Here is a 15,552-nt window from a genome sequence, read left to right as displayed (position 1 = left end):
TCCCAATCATGAAGTTTATGCTCCGCTGCAACCCAAAAAGTACTTCGATATTTGCGATTGGCTGAAAACCAGTTCAGGGTGCGCACCCCGCCTACTCCCCCGAAAATAAGTTCCAGCACACCCGCGACTCTCGTGACGATGAGCGCTTCAAATGATGCATGGAGAGATGGATAATGCGTTTGTGTGGCCCAGTGGTCGGGAACTACTGCAGCATTGTTTGATACCGTTCGAGTAAATATCAAAATTTGCTCAGCAAAATCAGGTTCCAATCAAAACAGTTCAAACTCAAAATGCACCGTTGTAGACAACCTCAGTATAATCTGCAAAGAATTTGGGTCTGACCACAGGACATTTTGTATCAAATCAGTGGAAACTTGTAGTAGTGATTGTTTGCGCTCATTAAAAATAATGGAAACTAGTTAATTTTCAAACTGAAAACGTTTTCCACTTGCGTCACAAAATGAACGATCCATTTTCCAGAACATCTTTATTGCCTTCCATATTTATGTCAAACATGGATGACAAACTGAAGTATGACAGAAAGCATACAAAAAAAATGTTTTTAAATGGTAACAGCTAAAAACATGGAGTCTCTTACCCCAAGAGGCATGTTTGATAAATATTGTAGCACACAATAATATATAATACAAAAAGTCATGTTTTAACAGCTTTCATGCATGTCTGCCACATGCCACACGTCCCAAAATACAACACACACATTTTCTTTGGTGTCATGCACCCGCAAGATTTTCTTCAGATAGGCATTCTGCTGGTGTGCGGTCCTCCTTCCGACTCCTCCTTTGAGTGGCCTTCAGTCTCTCAAATGAAGTATTCCTTCTTTTCGCCAACGGTCTGGTTACCGGAATCCTCGTCGAGGTCCTCGCCGGGGGCCAGCTCCCCCGTGGTCCTGTAGTCCCCCTTGTTGTGGCACATGTAGTGATACAGCAAGACACTCAGCAGGATTACCGTCAGCACGATGAGCGTCACTACCACTGGAGGTGCGGGCACATGAGAGGGATTCAGACACGCTGTCATTCGCTGCCACTGACCTCAGATCACAGGTGATAATAAAAATATATACAGTATATATTTACCTGCAATAACTGCGGTGTTTGGTTTTAAGTGGACTGTAGATGTCACCGCTGTAACTATAAAGAAACAAGACCATGAGCGCTTCTTTCATTTGTGTTGTCAACATGCAGGACAGCTAATGATGGCCATGATTAGCATGTTGTGGCAAATGCAGAGTCATCGGTAGTTTATTAAAGGGGTACTCGGACCCCCAAAACATTTTTGTTTTGTTTGCTGATAAACTATAGAAACAGTTTGCATGTTTGTTAGAATCTTGAATTTGGGGCACCATGTTCAGGTTAAACAGTACACTGCGTGTGAATTTGGATTTCTGTCCCCTGATTAAACTAGCGGGGAATCTTCAGATCATTTTCGGAAGCTTCGTAGTCACCCTGCCACGGTGGGTTATAAAATGCGGCTCAGTCGCCGACATGCCTCCGTAGCAAGTTGGGAGTTGAAATGGGAGCGTTTGAAAACATCTTGATATCCAATTACAGGCTAGTGATTTATTTGGTTATGTAATTTATTTAGCATTGCTTGTTGCAGTACATTTGACAAAAAAGTAGTACCGGTACTTGACTTGACAGTAGAGCAATTATTTGGGTCATCTGCTGCTGTCATTCACAGGCAGACCACACCCAGACGTCTTCACCCTCGCAAGGCCAAAAGAAGTCGGGGCAACGCTCCCCTTTGGGTGCCGTTATCAAAATATTAGTGAGGGGTGGAGCAAGAGTCTGGTAAGGGGCTAGGTTACCCTTTAAGAGTGAGGTGATTATTGGGCGGTATTTTATAACTTGTTTTAACAATGCTCTCCAAAAGTATGACAATGGCAAGATCAATTCCTATGTTTTTGTTTTTTTGGTATTGTGGAGACAATTAGTTTAAGATCGAAATGTGAAAATGAGACAAGTTCAGAATTCCAGTTTTTTATTTTATGATATTTATATCCAGATGAGTTAGACAACTCAGGACAGAGCATCTTTTTGTTTGAAGCCATCTGCTTGAAAAGTGAGCAAAAATATGGGAACAGACATTTTTCAATGTCACCTGAAGTAAATAACATGTAATATTTCCTGGCATACGCCTTACGTGCAATCACGGCATCTGCCAGGCAGTTGCATTCTTCATTTGAAATGCTTTTGCAGGCCTTTACTGCAGCCTCTTTCAGTTGTTGTTTGTTTCTGCTGGTTTCTTCCTTTAGCCTCGTCTTCAGGAGATGAAATGCATGCTCTCTTGGGTTAAGGTCTTGTGACTGACTTGGCCAGTCTGATGGTTTTGTCAACCTCTGAATTGATTTGGGTGTTTCTTCGCATGTCACGCAATGTTTGTTTCCGTCAACAGCTGTTGATACTGCGATAACGGGTCCAAGTCTGTTGCTCAGTACACCGGGAATTTCTTTTTCATGACATTCCAAATTGTATTGTCAATGCCCAACATTTATACAATGGCTCTGACATAGGTCACTACCATGAAATAAAAGCTGGAATTCTGAACTTTCGTCCCATATTCATGTTTTGATCTGAAACACAAAGGTTTTAGTATGCAACAAATATGATGGAATTGACCTTGCACTTCCAATTCTTTTTTAGAGGGAGCTCTATATCCAATTACATCTAAATTGATCAAGTCATATGATGATTCCATAAGTGGGGGTGTGAAACCCAACAACAATCAGCAATCGTGTGGCTTGATGAAAGCAAGAGGGCAACAAAATAAATAAATCAAGATTTGTAAGAGTACCAAAGTCATCTTACTATTTTCCGTTGTGTTAGTGTAAGGAGATTGTGTCGCCATGTCGAAAGCTGAAAGACAAAATTAAAAGTTGCCCGTTTAATAAGCAAGAAGGCTGCCACCTAAGAGTTGTGACACGGCAAATGTCATCAGCATTTTACAGAAATGTATTCACCCGAGCATTTTCTACACCACAAAGCCCCAACACTGAGCCCAATAGAATGTTTTTAACTAAAACCAAATCTTAATATCTGCTCGGAATACAAGCTCATTGCTTGGCACATTTTTTTTCAAACCTTCACACCAATAAAAGACAATTTGATACATATCTCGGTATACTCGAAAACTGCCCTTGTGTTTTTTTCTCTAGCATATAATGTTTGAATAATAGCAATTGGCAAAAGACAGGAGGCAGAGTTAGAGGTGGCTGAGTTAAAGATGCTGAGATTCTCCTTAGGAGTGACAAGGATGGACAGGATCAGAAACGAGGTCATCAGAGGGACAACTCAGACGGGAAAGTTTGGAGAAAAAGTTAGAGAGGCCAGACTGAGATGGTTTGGACATGTAGAGGAGGGACAGTGGATACATTGGTAGGAGAATGGAGCTACCAGGTAGGAGACAGAGAGGAAGGCCAAAGAGGAGATTCATGGATGCCGTGAGGGAAGACATGCAGGTAGTTGGAGTCAGAGTAGAGGATGCAGAGAACAGGGAAAGGTGGAAATTAATGACTCGCTGTGGCAACCCTTGAAAAGGGACAAGCTGAAAGGAGAAGAAGATATTCATATTTATGAATTAAGGGTTAGGTTCAACAAGAGGTGTTTTCTTTCTGAAACATAAGCGCCACAAATTACAGCGCATGCAAAAATGCCTATTACGCAAGCTTTTATAGGTCAAACAAAGAATGAAAATACTGTGATCACATGAAGCCATCTCAGAATAAAATTTAATGTTGAACAGTGTAATCGGCCTGCTTTCAGCATTAAAGAAATCGGATATGTACTAATGAGAGGCAGAAATTCAGAAACTGTTGACATGTTCAAGTTAGATAGGATCTCTAATCAACGACTTGATTATCAAAAATAATTAGCAATTAATATGATAAGCGATTAGCTGTAGATTGAATGATGCACCTCTAGTAGTAAGCAAATACACTGATATGTATAAGTATTTATTATATGTTGATGGGCAAAAGCATGTCCATATGACACTGAGTAATAGGATCGATTTTTTGTTTCAAGTTCGACGTCACCAAGTTCTTATACTCTTATTCTGAAAACTATATGTTTGGCAACTATTGATCCTAGTCTAACTTTGTAATCTTAACTCACTTTTTGTGAAATCCGCTGAACCAGAACAGAAGTCGGTCGCAAAACAAGCAAGAGAAATCGTCAACATCGCCATTTCCGTTTAGCGACGCCATTCGCTAATTTCGGCTGACTTTCCCTGTCGTTTTCGTTTCATGTTTGGTCAAAGACATTTCAATTATCTTTGAATTAATATAAAATTAGTTAATCAGACACAAATGTCACTTGAAATGCACCTATCGGGATCTAGGCGTTAAGTCGGCTCATTGTTGAGCGCTTCATTCAGCACAGCTGCACGTCTGAAGAGCTTACCTGGGTGCGTGCCACCAACAAACAAGCAAGCTGGTCGGCGGTTTACTGGAGTTTGCAAACTTCGACAGGGGAGAAAAGTGAGATTCACTCAAGCCCAAACTACATAAAATCTTGTCAAGCGTCAACAACAGTTGAGCTGACTGCGTTAAAAGTGGCGTCTCGGAAATATGTTGGCGTTGTCGAACTCGTTTTCAAAGCGCTCGTGACTTTCACAATGAGCGCGTCGTGCACGAGCGTACTCAGCCACGCCCTATCGTATGTGCAAAGATCGTCGAAGCCGTGGTGCACCACTATAGCGTTAAAACGTGGAGCCGATACATTCTCGTAGTGAGCGCCTATAAGGCCTTCTCAGCCCTGATGTGCGAAGATCGTGTGTCCAAATGATTACCACTTCGGATGTGAGGCAGACTATTTTGGGCCATTCATTGATCGACGACGAAGTCCGTACTTACGGCGGCGACGTAACCCGAAAAGCATATGTAGGTCGGAACGCGGCGTGACGCATCACTCATTTACGCGACCGCGGTCGTAACGTCGCAATTACATTACATTTCGGTGTGGCAAACACTTCAAACGCATAAAATAGAAAACAAACGATAAACAAAGAGCGGAGGTAACTGAGCGTGCCGGCGTCTGTTACGTGGTGACGTTTTTAAAATACCGTATCTTAAAAAATCATTATGGAATTCTAAGTCAACTGTTTAAGAATTTAGGGGCACGAGGAAATAAACTATTGGAATGGCTACCGGTTTTCGTGCGCATTTCGTGTGCATATTGAATATTGTATATTTTCCCATTTTATTTTGACTAGACTTCTTCTGAACTAGAAGTATAGTGGCCGTTATAAATAAGTGAAAATGTGAAATGAATATGCGTCACATCACATCAGAATAGTCTTTTAATCTTTTGCTTGAGGCAGAATAAAAATCATCACACTGACAACGTGTTTAATGCTGATTTATTACGCAATCAGAGCTATTTTGACAGTACGTGAATTGCTTTTTGGCCACAATAAATTATTTCAATCTAATCTAATGTGGGTTACGACAAAGAGAAAGTAGATGATGCATTGTTAAGATAATTATTACAGAGGTAGGCATTCAACTTAATAAATAATTATGACTAATTGATAACTAATTGTTCATATTTGGGAGGAAGCTTAGGAACTTGGAGAATGCCTACACAAGCACGGAGTGAACGTGCAAACGCACACAGATGCCCAGAGATGAAATTTGAACCGATGGCACCCCAACTGTGAGGCAGACATGCTGACCGCTCATGCTACAGCCATAGGACATTCCATTTTGCCTCAATTCATGCCTCATTTTAATTATACAATTCAGCGATGATTATGCTCATCCCTATGGCCATAAATGAAAATTGGCAGAGTTCATTTCACAATAAACTACTTACAGCATCAGTTAAGTATGTGTGGAATTATGCATTAACAAATGCCTTTGTACTAAAATATTACACGCCCTGATTGTGTTTATGCGCTTTGTATATAAAAGTGGACTAAAAATAAAAATAAAAATATGCTGAGAATGTGGGAAGGTGTTGGACAACAACAGATGCATGCAGTCTTGTTCCTCCCTCCTCTGCAGCTGCTGGCTTCCGTCTTCCATCCCCTTGAGCTGTTCAATTCAAAACATGACATGAAGGAAAGGTCAAGCACAGACAAAATGGGCAAAAGTCAAAAAGTTTGCTGCATGAAGAAAGCACAAACCTTGAGGCACAGAGAGTGGATTTGTTAGACATCCGTACTCTTGGAGTTTGCAGAAGTCACCTAGGAAGGAAACAACGCGAGAGGTTTCTCACAGGAATTACAAGGTCCACAAATTTTAAAATGAAAACAAGTTTAACATTTTATTCACAACTCACTCAAAATTTTTAGATTATTGATGTCGTGCCTACAATTTTTGTCCTGCATATCATTCCAAATACGTAAACAATTATTAGGCTTACTCACGGTGTAGTAAAAGGCAGTCTAAGACCCAGTGTAAGGGGGGGTTGTAATTTTTTATTTTAAAATTTAAAACATTTTTAATTTTCAAAAACAATTTAATTATTTTTTTAATTACCTGTATATATTTTTGAAAATGAATCATGGGGCTCCTCAAAGTGTGCAGCTAGCAAGTCGCCAGTTGCCCATCCCTTTCGTACAGCATGAATGCCCCAAATGTACATTACCACTAGAGCATGATTGTTTATCAGTGTTTACTTGATATTGCACAATTTTGAAGCCATATTTCATAACTATTTGTCCATTCAAATTTAGCAGAACTTAAAAGCACTCTTCACTGTGTTCTGTCAAAATGACAAGACATATTTACATTTTCACGGGAACTTTAATAGTGTTCCAATCAACTTTAAAAAAGAAGCCTATGATATATTTGAATTTGTATTGGAATATCCTTGAGCCTTCAAATGCAGCCCAAAGGAACAGCTTCTCACTTGGGATACGGCTCGTACGGACTCCAAAGTGGGTAGAGCAAAAGTCAAACCTTGTCCACTTCCTCAGTGTTCAATGACGGAACGTCCCCATTCTCTAGTCCGTTGGCCTTCGGAGCGTCGTGGCTGTTCTCTACGTCGTCAACATGCAGTGTACCGTCGTCTCCTCCGGTCAGCTGGAGCTCCAAACTGTCAGAGTCGCACGAGTTATTCAGCTCACCGCTGCTCTCGCTCGGCGAAGCGTCTTCTTGCTTCTTATCCACTTGTGCGGAACTCTTCGCTTCAGACTCTTCTGTCTTCAAACCCTCCTCCTCATCATCCAGATTTGTGTTTTCTTTTACTGACTCGGGCTTCTTCTCAGAATCCTCTTGCACGCAAGGGTCATGGATCTCAATGCGGCTCGACCCCCTCGACTCAGTGGTGCTCTCCGGAGGAGGTGACAGCGGTGAGACTGCGACGGCGCTGCTCTCTCTGGACAGAGTGCTGTGGCGAGGTTTGTCCGGGGACCTGAAGCTAAATCTCTGGCCAACTTTTGGACTGTAGCTCCTGTGGAACTCTGAGAAACTGCTCTTCCAAGCCTTGGGGGACATTAGGGTTCGTCTCCTCAAGGAGCCATACCTTAAACAAAGACAAAGATTTTGATCAAAATTTGGGCTTGGCCTCGCACCCCAATTCTCCACTTGCCATTTAAACATCAGTGAGTGATGCTCGAAATTATTAGCATTTTGCACTTTCAATTTTATTAAAATGGTAAATGGAGTGCACTTATAGTTGTTGCTGTATTTCTATGATACGTGGGTGTCCAAATTTGCAAACGTAATTTATTGAAATGGAATAGACAGCGGCAGGCAGTACGCTTGTGGCTACCTGCTACTGTTTTGACGACTAAAACATCAAAAAGTTTTACTTTTTAGCTTAAAATGGCTTACTTACTTGAAAAGATCCCGCTCTGCATTCTGGACTGAGGTAATTGCGGTTATTGCACCTTTTGGTGTGTTGCTTATTTGTTTTCTTCTATCATATGAATGTTTATGCTTTTTGTCATATACCGATTATGTATTTGTAAATGTTTAGATAGCAAAGTTTCAATTAAGACTTTGACCCAAATAAAAAGTCAAGTCAAGTCAAGTCAACAGTATTTATAGAGCACTTTCAAACAGCCATTGCTGCATACAAAGTGCTGTACATGGAGCGATTTAACATACACAATAAACAGTAAGACGAATCGGTAATAAAGGCGGTAGAAAGCACCAAGCAGTAAAATCAAGAACAAATCTAAGTCATGCTGAGCCGAACGCCAAAGAATACAAGTGAGTTTTGAGGAGGGCTTTGAAGATGGGCAGCGAGGAGGCTTGCCGAATGTTCAGTGGGAGGTCATTCCAGAGAGAGGGACCAGCAACAGAGAAGGCGTGATCCCCTCTGAGCCTCAGTTTAGTTCTTGGTACTTCTAACAAAGACTGGTCCACAGACCTGAGGCGCCGGGCAGGTGTGTAGGGGTGGATGAGCTCAGAAAAAAAAATGAAGCCTAAAGAAAAGGAGAAAAAAAGTGTCTCACCTTTGAATTCCCTTGATTGCAAACACTTTGTCTGGATGCTGGGCCTGCAGTTCCTTCACCACATTGTGCAGATCTATGTTGAGCTAAAAGAGAGAATGTTTAGTTTGAAAAGAAATATTTTCTCTTTTTGTTGCTGCTGTCATTTGTCAGCGCTCATACAGCACACCGTTCTCATTTCCTTGTAGAAGATGTCTCGTAAACTTGATACAGCAGAGAAGACCGTCACGTAACATCCGATGCGGCTGCGATTAAAAAAAAAAAACAATTAACATGATGTGCTGGGGGGGGGGGGGGGAAGGCCGCTATAGGAAGATGTCTTTGAACATAAATCTAAAAAAGACCTTTCATGCAGCACAGGGAGCTCCTCTTTGAGCTCATTATTGATTCTTTCGTAGATACGTTTGGCACCGTTCGTCACCTCTTCAGCCTACAAAAGAAGTTGTGATTTTATTTTATTTTTCTGAAAAAATTTGGACAATTTACACTAAGTCATGAGTATTTCTGAGAACCTTGCTGATCTTGATGTCATCTCGTTTCTTCGCCATCTGCAGGGCCTCCAGGTGGTGACGGGATGAGTCGTAGTCCACCAGTTTCCTCGCCCTCTTGGAGACTTTCTCCTAAAAAGTCACATGCAAATATCCACGCACTGGCCGCTTCATTCGGGACACACCGACATAATCAAACGTGCATCTCATTTCTGCCTTTACAAATATAAAAATGTTGAGTTTGGAGTCACGCTGTCAAAATATATATTGATTTATCAGTACAGTAGATATGTACCGTTTGTGTACCGTTTGTCATAAGAAACTGACCACAATTACCGGTACTCATTCGGAAGGAATACCTCACTGACAATGACATGAAAATTGATCGTGATTGTCTTTTTGAAGGCAGAATCTATGACACAGCTCTTGTGAAGGAGCTGGTTATATGTACAGTTGTTGTGTAGTGTCATATGTCTTGCGTGAACCTACTCTGACATCTGGGAACTGACCCACATAGGACTCCATGGTCCGAACGGCTTGGTCCAATAGCTTCACCTCGTGGTCATTCCAGAGAAGATCCTCCCCCTTAAAGAGATTCGTGATATATAAAATGAGATACAGGAAGTAAAACTCCAAAAATAGGCTGGGATTGCTTTATTTCCTCAGCTCAACTCTGGGAAAAAATTCACTCATTACAGATTAGGGTCAGACAGTCAGACTCAATACAAAGCAATTAAAAATAAAAGATTGATCGCATCTGTGAAGCAGGCACTGTTCCTCCAAACTTCCCAAAAAATAAATTTTGTTTCATAACCAGCAACAACAACAACAACAACGTGCTTCAACACCGCAGAGGGCACAATTTTTCCAAGAGCTCTATTTGTTGGCTCATCATGTATTGAACATTAGGCGAACGCCAAAATGGAAATAGGCTGCATTGCTTGGCCTGCTGGATAGAATGACAATGCTGAAAAAAAAAAAAACTGTACCTAAAAGGTGTGGCGAAGAGTATGGTTGTGTGATTTCAAACCTAACCACAGAGTATCATCTGAACCCTTTCAGGGACAGCGGTTACTACAGTGGACAGCTTATCGTGTTATCAGGTTCCAGGGTACATGAAAGGGTTAATATATGTGAATGCTAAGCAGTTATCATGAGGTTAATGCTAACAGCTCTAGTTTGAACATGGCTAGTGTCAGGTATGACCTCCACTATGGCTCCAATGTCTTCTTGTCCCACCCAGTCGCTTTCGTAAACATCGAACAAAGACTGCGCAAGGCGTCTTGAGGCTTCTCGCATGTCTGGAGGGAGCAGAAGTGGCAATGTCAGACAAAAACACACATTATCTAGCATCGTGCTTCAGTAAAACACAAAGGGCGTCACCTCTGACTGCTTCTATGTAGTTCCTCAGGTCTTTGTACATTCTGTTGCCATCATACTGCCAACAGACAAGAAGTGAACATGAATGTCAAGTATTGTGCCTCTCGTCGTTTGTTTTACATCCAAAATAAATCCAGCAATTCACAGAATGACCATTTATTTATACTATTACCTGTTGGTCATTGAACTGTAGCACATATTGTTCAAATTGATCGTCCCTGGTCTCTTCTGACTTCCCAAGCTTCTGCATTACCTGCAAGAAAAAAAACAAGTAAAAATAGACAACAGGCAATATGTGTCATGATTAAATGCCACCATTTGAGATCTGTAATTTGTACCTTTTCTTTGCCTCTGGACAGCTGTTTTTGGACTTTTTTGGCAAAGTCTCCGGTGCTGCCTTTAGGACTTGTGCGGTCTGCCATTGTTAGTCTCGTCTGAGTATGATATAAAAAGAATAATCATTATCATCATCAAGCGGCACATTGCCCAACTGGTTAGCATGCCCACCTCACAGTTCGTGGTTCGATTCCGTCTCCGGCCTTCCTGTGTGGAGTTTACATGTTCTCCCGGTGGCTGTGTGGGTTTTTCCGGGTACTCCAGTTTCCCCCCACATTTCAAAAACGTACATGGCCTAGGTGTGACTGTCAGCACGAATGGTTGTTTGTCTATGTGTGCCCTGCGATTGGCTGGCACCCAGTTCAAGGTGTCCCCCGTCTACTGCCCGAAGACAGCAGGGATAGGCTCCATCATCATCATAACATTTATAGTAATAGTAATTTCTTTTACTTTTATTACGGTTTATGTTTGACACTTCATGTCATTTTGAAAGCTGCTGCTCAACCCGTATTGTTTTGTGTTTTTTGTTATTGTAAAGTGTCCTTGGGTATCTTGAAAGGCGCTTATAAATAAACTGTATTATTATTATTATTATTATCTATCTCACAATGAGGAAATACAGGTTCAAATCTCTATTGATTATTCTTTGCATGGATTTTCTTCAGGTGGCCTGGTTTCTCCCTCACTTTCTCAAAACGGCCTGACGGTCAAAGTCAGCTGCTTTAAGCTCCAGTTAACCATGACCAGAACAAGTCAACTGATACAGAACCACATTCCTGCGGTCCGCAATCACACTCTGAATGGACTCTTGATTAATGTCACCAAAGAAAAAAAAATCTGTATCTTCTACTACAGTGGATCACCAAGTATTTAGGGTTCAGGACACACACATTCATTTATTTTAAAATCAATTCTTTGTGTCTATGTAAAATAAAATATTCAAGATTTTTATGGGGGTGGAAATGTACATTGTAAATGTATTCACATTTATAGAATAATTTGGGTTTGCTTTTTTTTCCTCTTTGCAATGCATTTCACTCGGCGTCAATTATGCCAGTTACGTCAATTATGTTAACTATTTGTGGGGCTGTAATGACTACGTTACCCACAACCCCTCGCGACAAATAGCGTCCCACCAACAACATGGCGGCTCCGGACTATGACCGGTAAATTTATGAGTTTTTATTCCACCAACTACGGAAGAGGAGTGGCTTCATGACAACGTCTCCAGCTTCGCAGCTGCTGGCCGATCTGAGTGACTTTATCATGGGGAGCACTGTGGCCAAATGTGCTGTCGCCGACCTCGCCATCCAGTGGGCCGGCTGGGCAGTGGCGGCGGCGCTCAAGACCGAAAAGTTCTACGACTTGGCAGGTAAAAACGAAACCTAAACCTTTTCTCCCATTGCCTCTCTCCCTGCCGTAACTTGCAAGATAAACTGACGCTGGGTTCATTATTGAAATGGCTCTTTTTCATATGATTTGTCTTTGGATTCCGTAACATTGCAAATGCGTCTGCGTGTTAATCGTATTACAAAAAAAAACGGAGAAGGTTGTTGTCAAGTCAAGTCAAGTCAAGTCAACAGTATTTATAGAGCACTTTCAAACAGCCATCGCTGCATACAAAGTGCTGTACACAGCGATTTAACATATACAATAAACAGTAAGACGAATCAGTAATAAGTAATAAGTGTGAAACAAACAACCTTGTTGTGAAACAACCTTCTCAGTGGTTTGCGAGATAGAAAGGGCGCATGTGATCAGCATTATGTCACAATCAATCACCATCAAATAAATGAATAAAGACATTATAAATGACTATGTTATTGAGTTGGAAAAAAGAACAAAGTAGAATCTTGGTGGTTCTATTTTCATTTACACAATTTCATCAGCCTTTAAACGTACTAATTAAAGAAGGAAAATGTGAGGTTATTAAAAAATACATATGTTAACTCTTTAGTCCATCGATCATCACATGATGGATCGAGAAAGATACTGTAAAAAATGACACGGTGGCCTCATTTTCTGAACGACGCGTAATGAACAAGTTTGAATATGGGAACACGCGACACAAGAAGGCATTCTCAGTTAGAAGCTAATATTTTTCACTGGATTGAATACATGTATATATATATATGTACAGTACATACTGTATACACACATATATGTATGTGTGTGTGTGTGGTTCTGACGACTACATAGTAGGTTAGAGATAGACGACGTCATGTTCGAACTAGCGCACGAATTCGGGAATACTTCACCACTGTAAAATGCATCCCAGGCTGAATATTTTTTTGAAAAATAAAATTTGGAAACATGTAATAAATGTTATTACTTGAACAGTTGTTACTCTGCCATGCCGAGTTCTCAAATATTGGGTAAGGGAGTTTCCTCAAAAGTGATCAGTGCCAAGATGTAGTGAAATTTTCTACACCTCAAGAGATTTAATTGCACTATATCTGAAAGATACTTGGAAAATGTGCACTGTTGACACAGGCAATTGACATGTTTTCAGAGGCTATTAATGAACGGTACATTTTAATTGTCGCCCCAATAATTGGTTTTGACATTTCAGAAGCGCCGCTTTAGTTCATTGTTACGAGTCAATCACTTGGCTTACCTTTCAATGTGGCCGTCCGATTTCACCTTGACACTTCAGTGTCACCCGTTCCTGTCACTTGTCGCCCTTCTACTGTGCTTCTTGGCGGTGTCACCCTTGAACTTTGGAACCAATTACCTGCCGTTTCCTGGGTAAAAGATTGATGAACACACGCCTTATTCGGCCGCGAGCCAGCCAATGTGTGATTCTGTCTATTGGTCTTTTTCAGGATCTGGCACGTTTATACTGCTCGCCCACCTGAGCCGTCTGTGGGGAGGTGCCGCCCATCTTCGCCAGAATGTTCAGACCGGGTTGGTGACGGCGTGGGGGCTGAGGTATGTTCGTTTGGGACGGGTTATTTTTCATGGGGCCAGGGGGTGGGGGTGCATAATAAAATAAAGCCAATGTGATAAAATTCCTCTGAATGGGCACGCAGGATGGTGGTTTTAATCACAGACACCTCACTCTTCCTAACACAAGGAGAATTAAATTTCAGCCGGGCCGCTGAGGTCAACGGAGAAACCCGAAAGTCGGGTTAATGAGTAATGCCTCGGTTAATGGGACTGGCGGTTAACAAAACTTTTTCCCGCAGGTTGGGCACATTCCTCTTCATGCGAATCTTGAAGGACGGACATGATCGAAGGTTTAACAATGTCCGAGGCAGCCCGGGGACTTTTTTTGTATACTGGACTATTCAAGGTACTTAACTCAGATTGGGTGATCTCTATTAAATAGTTTAAAAAAAATCTAACAAATATCACCCAGAAACTATATATGTACAGTAATCCCTCGTTTATCGCGGTTAATGGGACCAAAACCACCCGCGATAAACGAAAATCCACAAAGGCTACTTAGGTAATAAGGTTTAAACCACAATATTATCCCAATTAACATAAACAGGTAAGAAGTTTAAAGTCCACAAACGGTTTGCGAAAAGCTGCAAAACAGTGAGGCCCATAGAGCAACATATACAGTACTGTACTCCATGTATATGTAAAAAAAAAAAACAATAATTTATGTTTGAAAAAAATCCACGATGCAGCGATAAACGAACCGCGAAGTAGCACTGTACTTAATCAAAAGATCTGAAATTGGGCAGAGAGGATATCTGTGTATGGACATGAAGGCTGCCATCTTGCTGGTGTGCCAGTGCATTCAATGACATTCAAGGTAAACATGTAAACACACAGGAATTGCTGTATTGTTATAACGAGTGGTCAAACAGCAAGGCTGGTCTCACATTCTCCCGCCACCTGCAACTAGAGTTCAGAATGCAGCCACTGAGCTCGTACAAGTGTTTAACTCAAACCTACACGTGTGTTTGACAGTTAAGAATATTTATATATAAAAAAAATTCAGTTAATAAAACTATGATATAATACAATAAGCACCACAACCTACAATGAACAGACAAAATTACAATATTGGCAAATTCCAATCGTAGCCAACAATAATCACAAAATATTTTAAAAATTAGACAAGTGGTCTTAAATTTGGGGGTGTTTATCCATATGAAACGGTAAACTTGCATCTTGACATTAGGTTCATTACTCAGAAACGCCAGTTCTGACAACTTACATCCGCAGTTGTGCGTACATCATCACATACTGCTTTTTTTTACTTTAAAAACAAAATCAAGATCACTTTAACTTCTGTGATAGTGGGGCCATGGACTGTAAAAAACAAAAAATATATATATTTTTTCAGCTGTGTGGGTGTTTGTGACCCTGCTGCCCACCCTCATGCTCAACAGTGAAAAGCGCAACACTCCTCTGGGAATGAGGGATTATGTTGGCTGGAGCCTTTGGGGCATCGGATTTGCCACAGAAGCCATCGCCGACCAGCAAAAATGGATTTTCAAAGGCGACCCAGATAATGTTGTAAGTAAACCTGTTTAACATGACACAGCATCTTGTATGCACTTACTAACATTTTGTGTTCCCTGCCCTCAGGGTAAATTCATTCAGAGCGGGCTGTGGGGTTACAGCAGACACCCCAACTACTTTGGAGAGATACTGCAGTGGTCGGGTTTATGGCTCTCAGCCTCATCAGTGATGCAAGGTCCTCAGTACATAAGTGTGGCGTCGCCACTTTTTGTCTGGTTTTTGCTGCGCTACGTCAGCGGCATTCCCATCCTGGAAAGGCAGGCCTTGAAAAAGTGGGGGTCAGACCCAGGTTTCCAGGAATACCTCAGGAACACTCCTCTACTGTGGCCATGGCCAAGGTTTTGACATGTTGCTGTATGATGATATAATTCCATGGAAACCAATGTAATAAATGACATCCCTTCTGCAATAGCCTTTGACACTTCTTAATGGGAATGTCATTTGC

The 15,552-nt window shown here is 41.3% G+C and overlaps 3 protein-coding genes across 5 annotated transcripts; 1 reads left to right on the top strand and 2 right to left on the bottom strand.

Annotated features, from left to right (window-relative positions):
* Positions 1–472: 472 nt before the first annotated feature.
* On the bottom strand, positions 473–4,678 carry LOC127596743 (small cell adhesion glycoprotein-like). Of its 3 annotated transcripts, none has more exons than XM_052059591.1 (5): positions 4,419–4,678; positions 4,131–4,245; positions 2,826–2,873; positions 1,095–1,148; positions 473–992 (listed from the first exon to the last, which is right to left on the bottom strand). In XM_052059591.1, the coding sequence occupies exons 2-5, from the start codon at positions 4,201–4,203 to the stop codon at positions 820–822; spliced, it is 348 nt and encodes a 115-aa protein (XP_051915551.1). In that variant the 5' UTR covers positions 4,204–4,245; positions 4,419–4,678; the 3' UTR covers positions 473–819. The 3 variants fall into 3 exon arrangements, with proteins under 3 accessions (XP_051915551.1, XP_051915553.1, XP_051915552.1); XM_052059593.1 differs by having other exon boundaries at positions 4,131–4,145; positions 4,419–4,675; XM_052059592.1 differs by lacking the exon at positions 4,131–4,245 and having other exon boundaries at positions 4,419–4,673.
* Positions 4,679–5,359: 681 nt separating this feature from the next.
* On the bottom strand, positions 5,360–13,429 carry bin2a (bridging integrator 2a). Its single transcript, XM_052059500.1, has 13 exons — positions 13,243–13,429; positions 10,628–10,723; positions 10,462–10,542; positions 10,293–10,347; positions 10,116–10,210; positions 9,399–9,494; positions 8,934–9,041; positions 8,766–8,851; positions 8,591–8,666; positions 8,425–8,507; positions 6,923–7,487; positions 6,145–6,204; positions 5,360–6,052 (listed from the first exon to the last, which is right to left on the bottom strand). The coding sequence occupies exons 2-12, from the start codon at positions 10,709–10,711 to the stop codon at positions 6,169–6,171; spliced, it is 1,365 nt and encodes a 454-aa protein (XP_051915460.1). The 5' UTR covers positions 10,712–10,723; positions 13,243–13,429; the 3' UTR covers positions 5,360–6,052; positions 6,145–6,168.
* si:ch211-210c8.6 (uncharacterized) lies at positions 11,742–15,518 on the top strand. The gene is made up of 5 exons (XM_052059543.1): positions 11,742–11,997; positions 13,451–13,556; positions 13,814–13,920; positions 14,929–15,101; positions 15,174–15,518. Exons 1-5 carry the CDS (start codon positions 11,841–11,843, stop codon positions 15,450–15,452), a joined length of 822 nt encoding a protein of 273 aa, XP_051915503.1. The 5' UTR covers positions 11,742–11,840; the 3' UTR covers positions 15,453–15,518.
* Positions 15,519–15,552: the final 34 nt, after the last annotated feature.

Source organism: Hippocampus zosterae, chromosome 2 (genome assembly GCF_025434085.1).
Source record: "Hippocampus zosterae strain Florida chromosome 2, ASM2543408v3, whole genome shotgun sequence".
NCBI lineage: Eukaryota > Metazoa > Chordata > Actinopteri > Syngnathiformes > Syngnathidae > Hippocampus > Hippocampus zosterae.
This window is presented reverse-complemented; position numbering and strand designations above follow the sequence as displayed.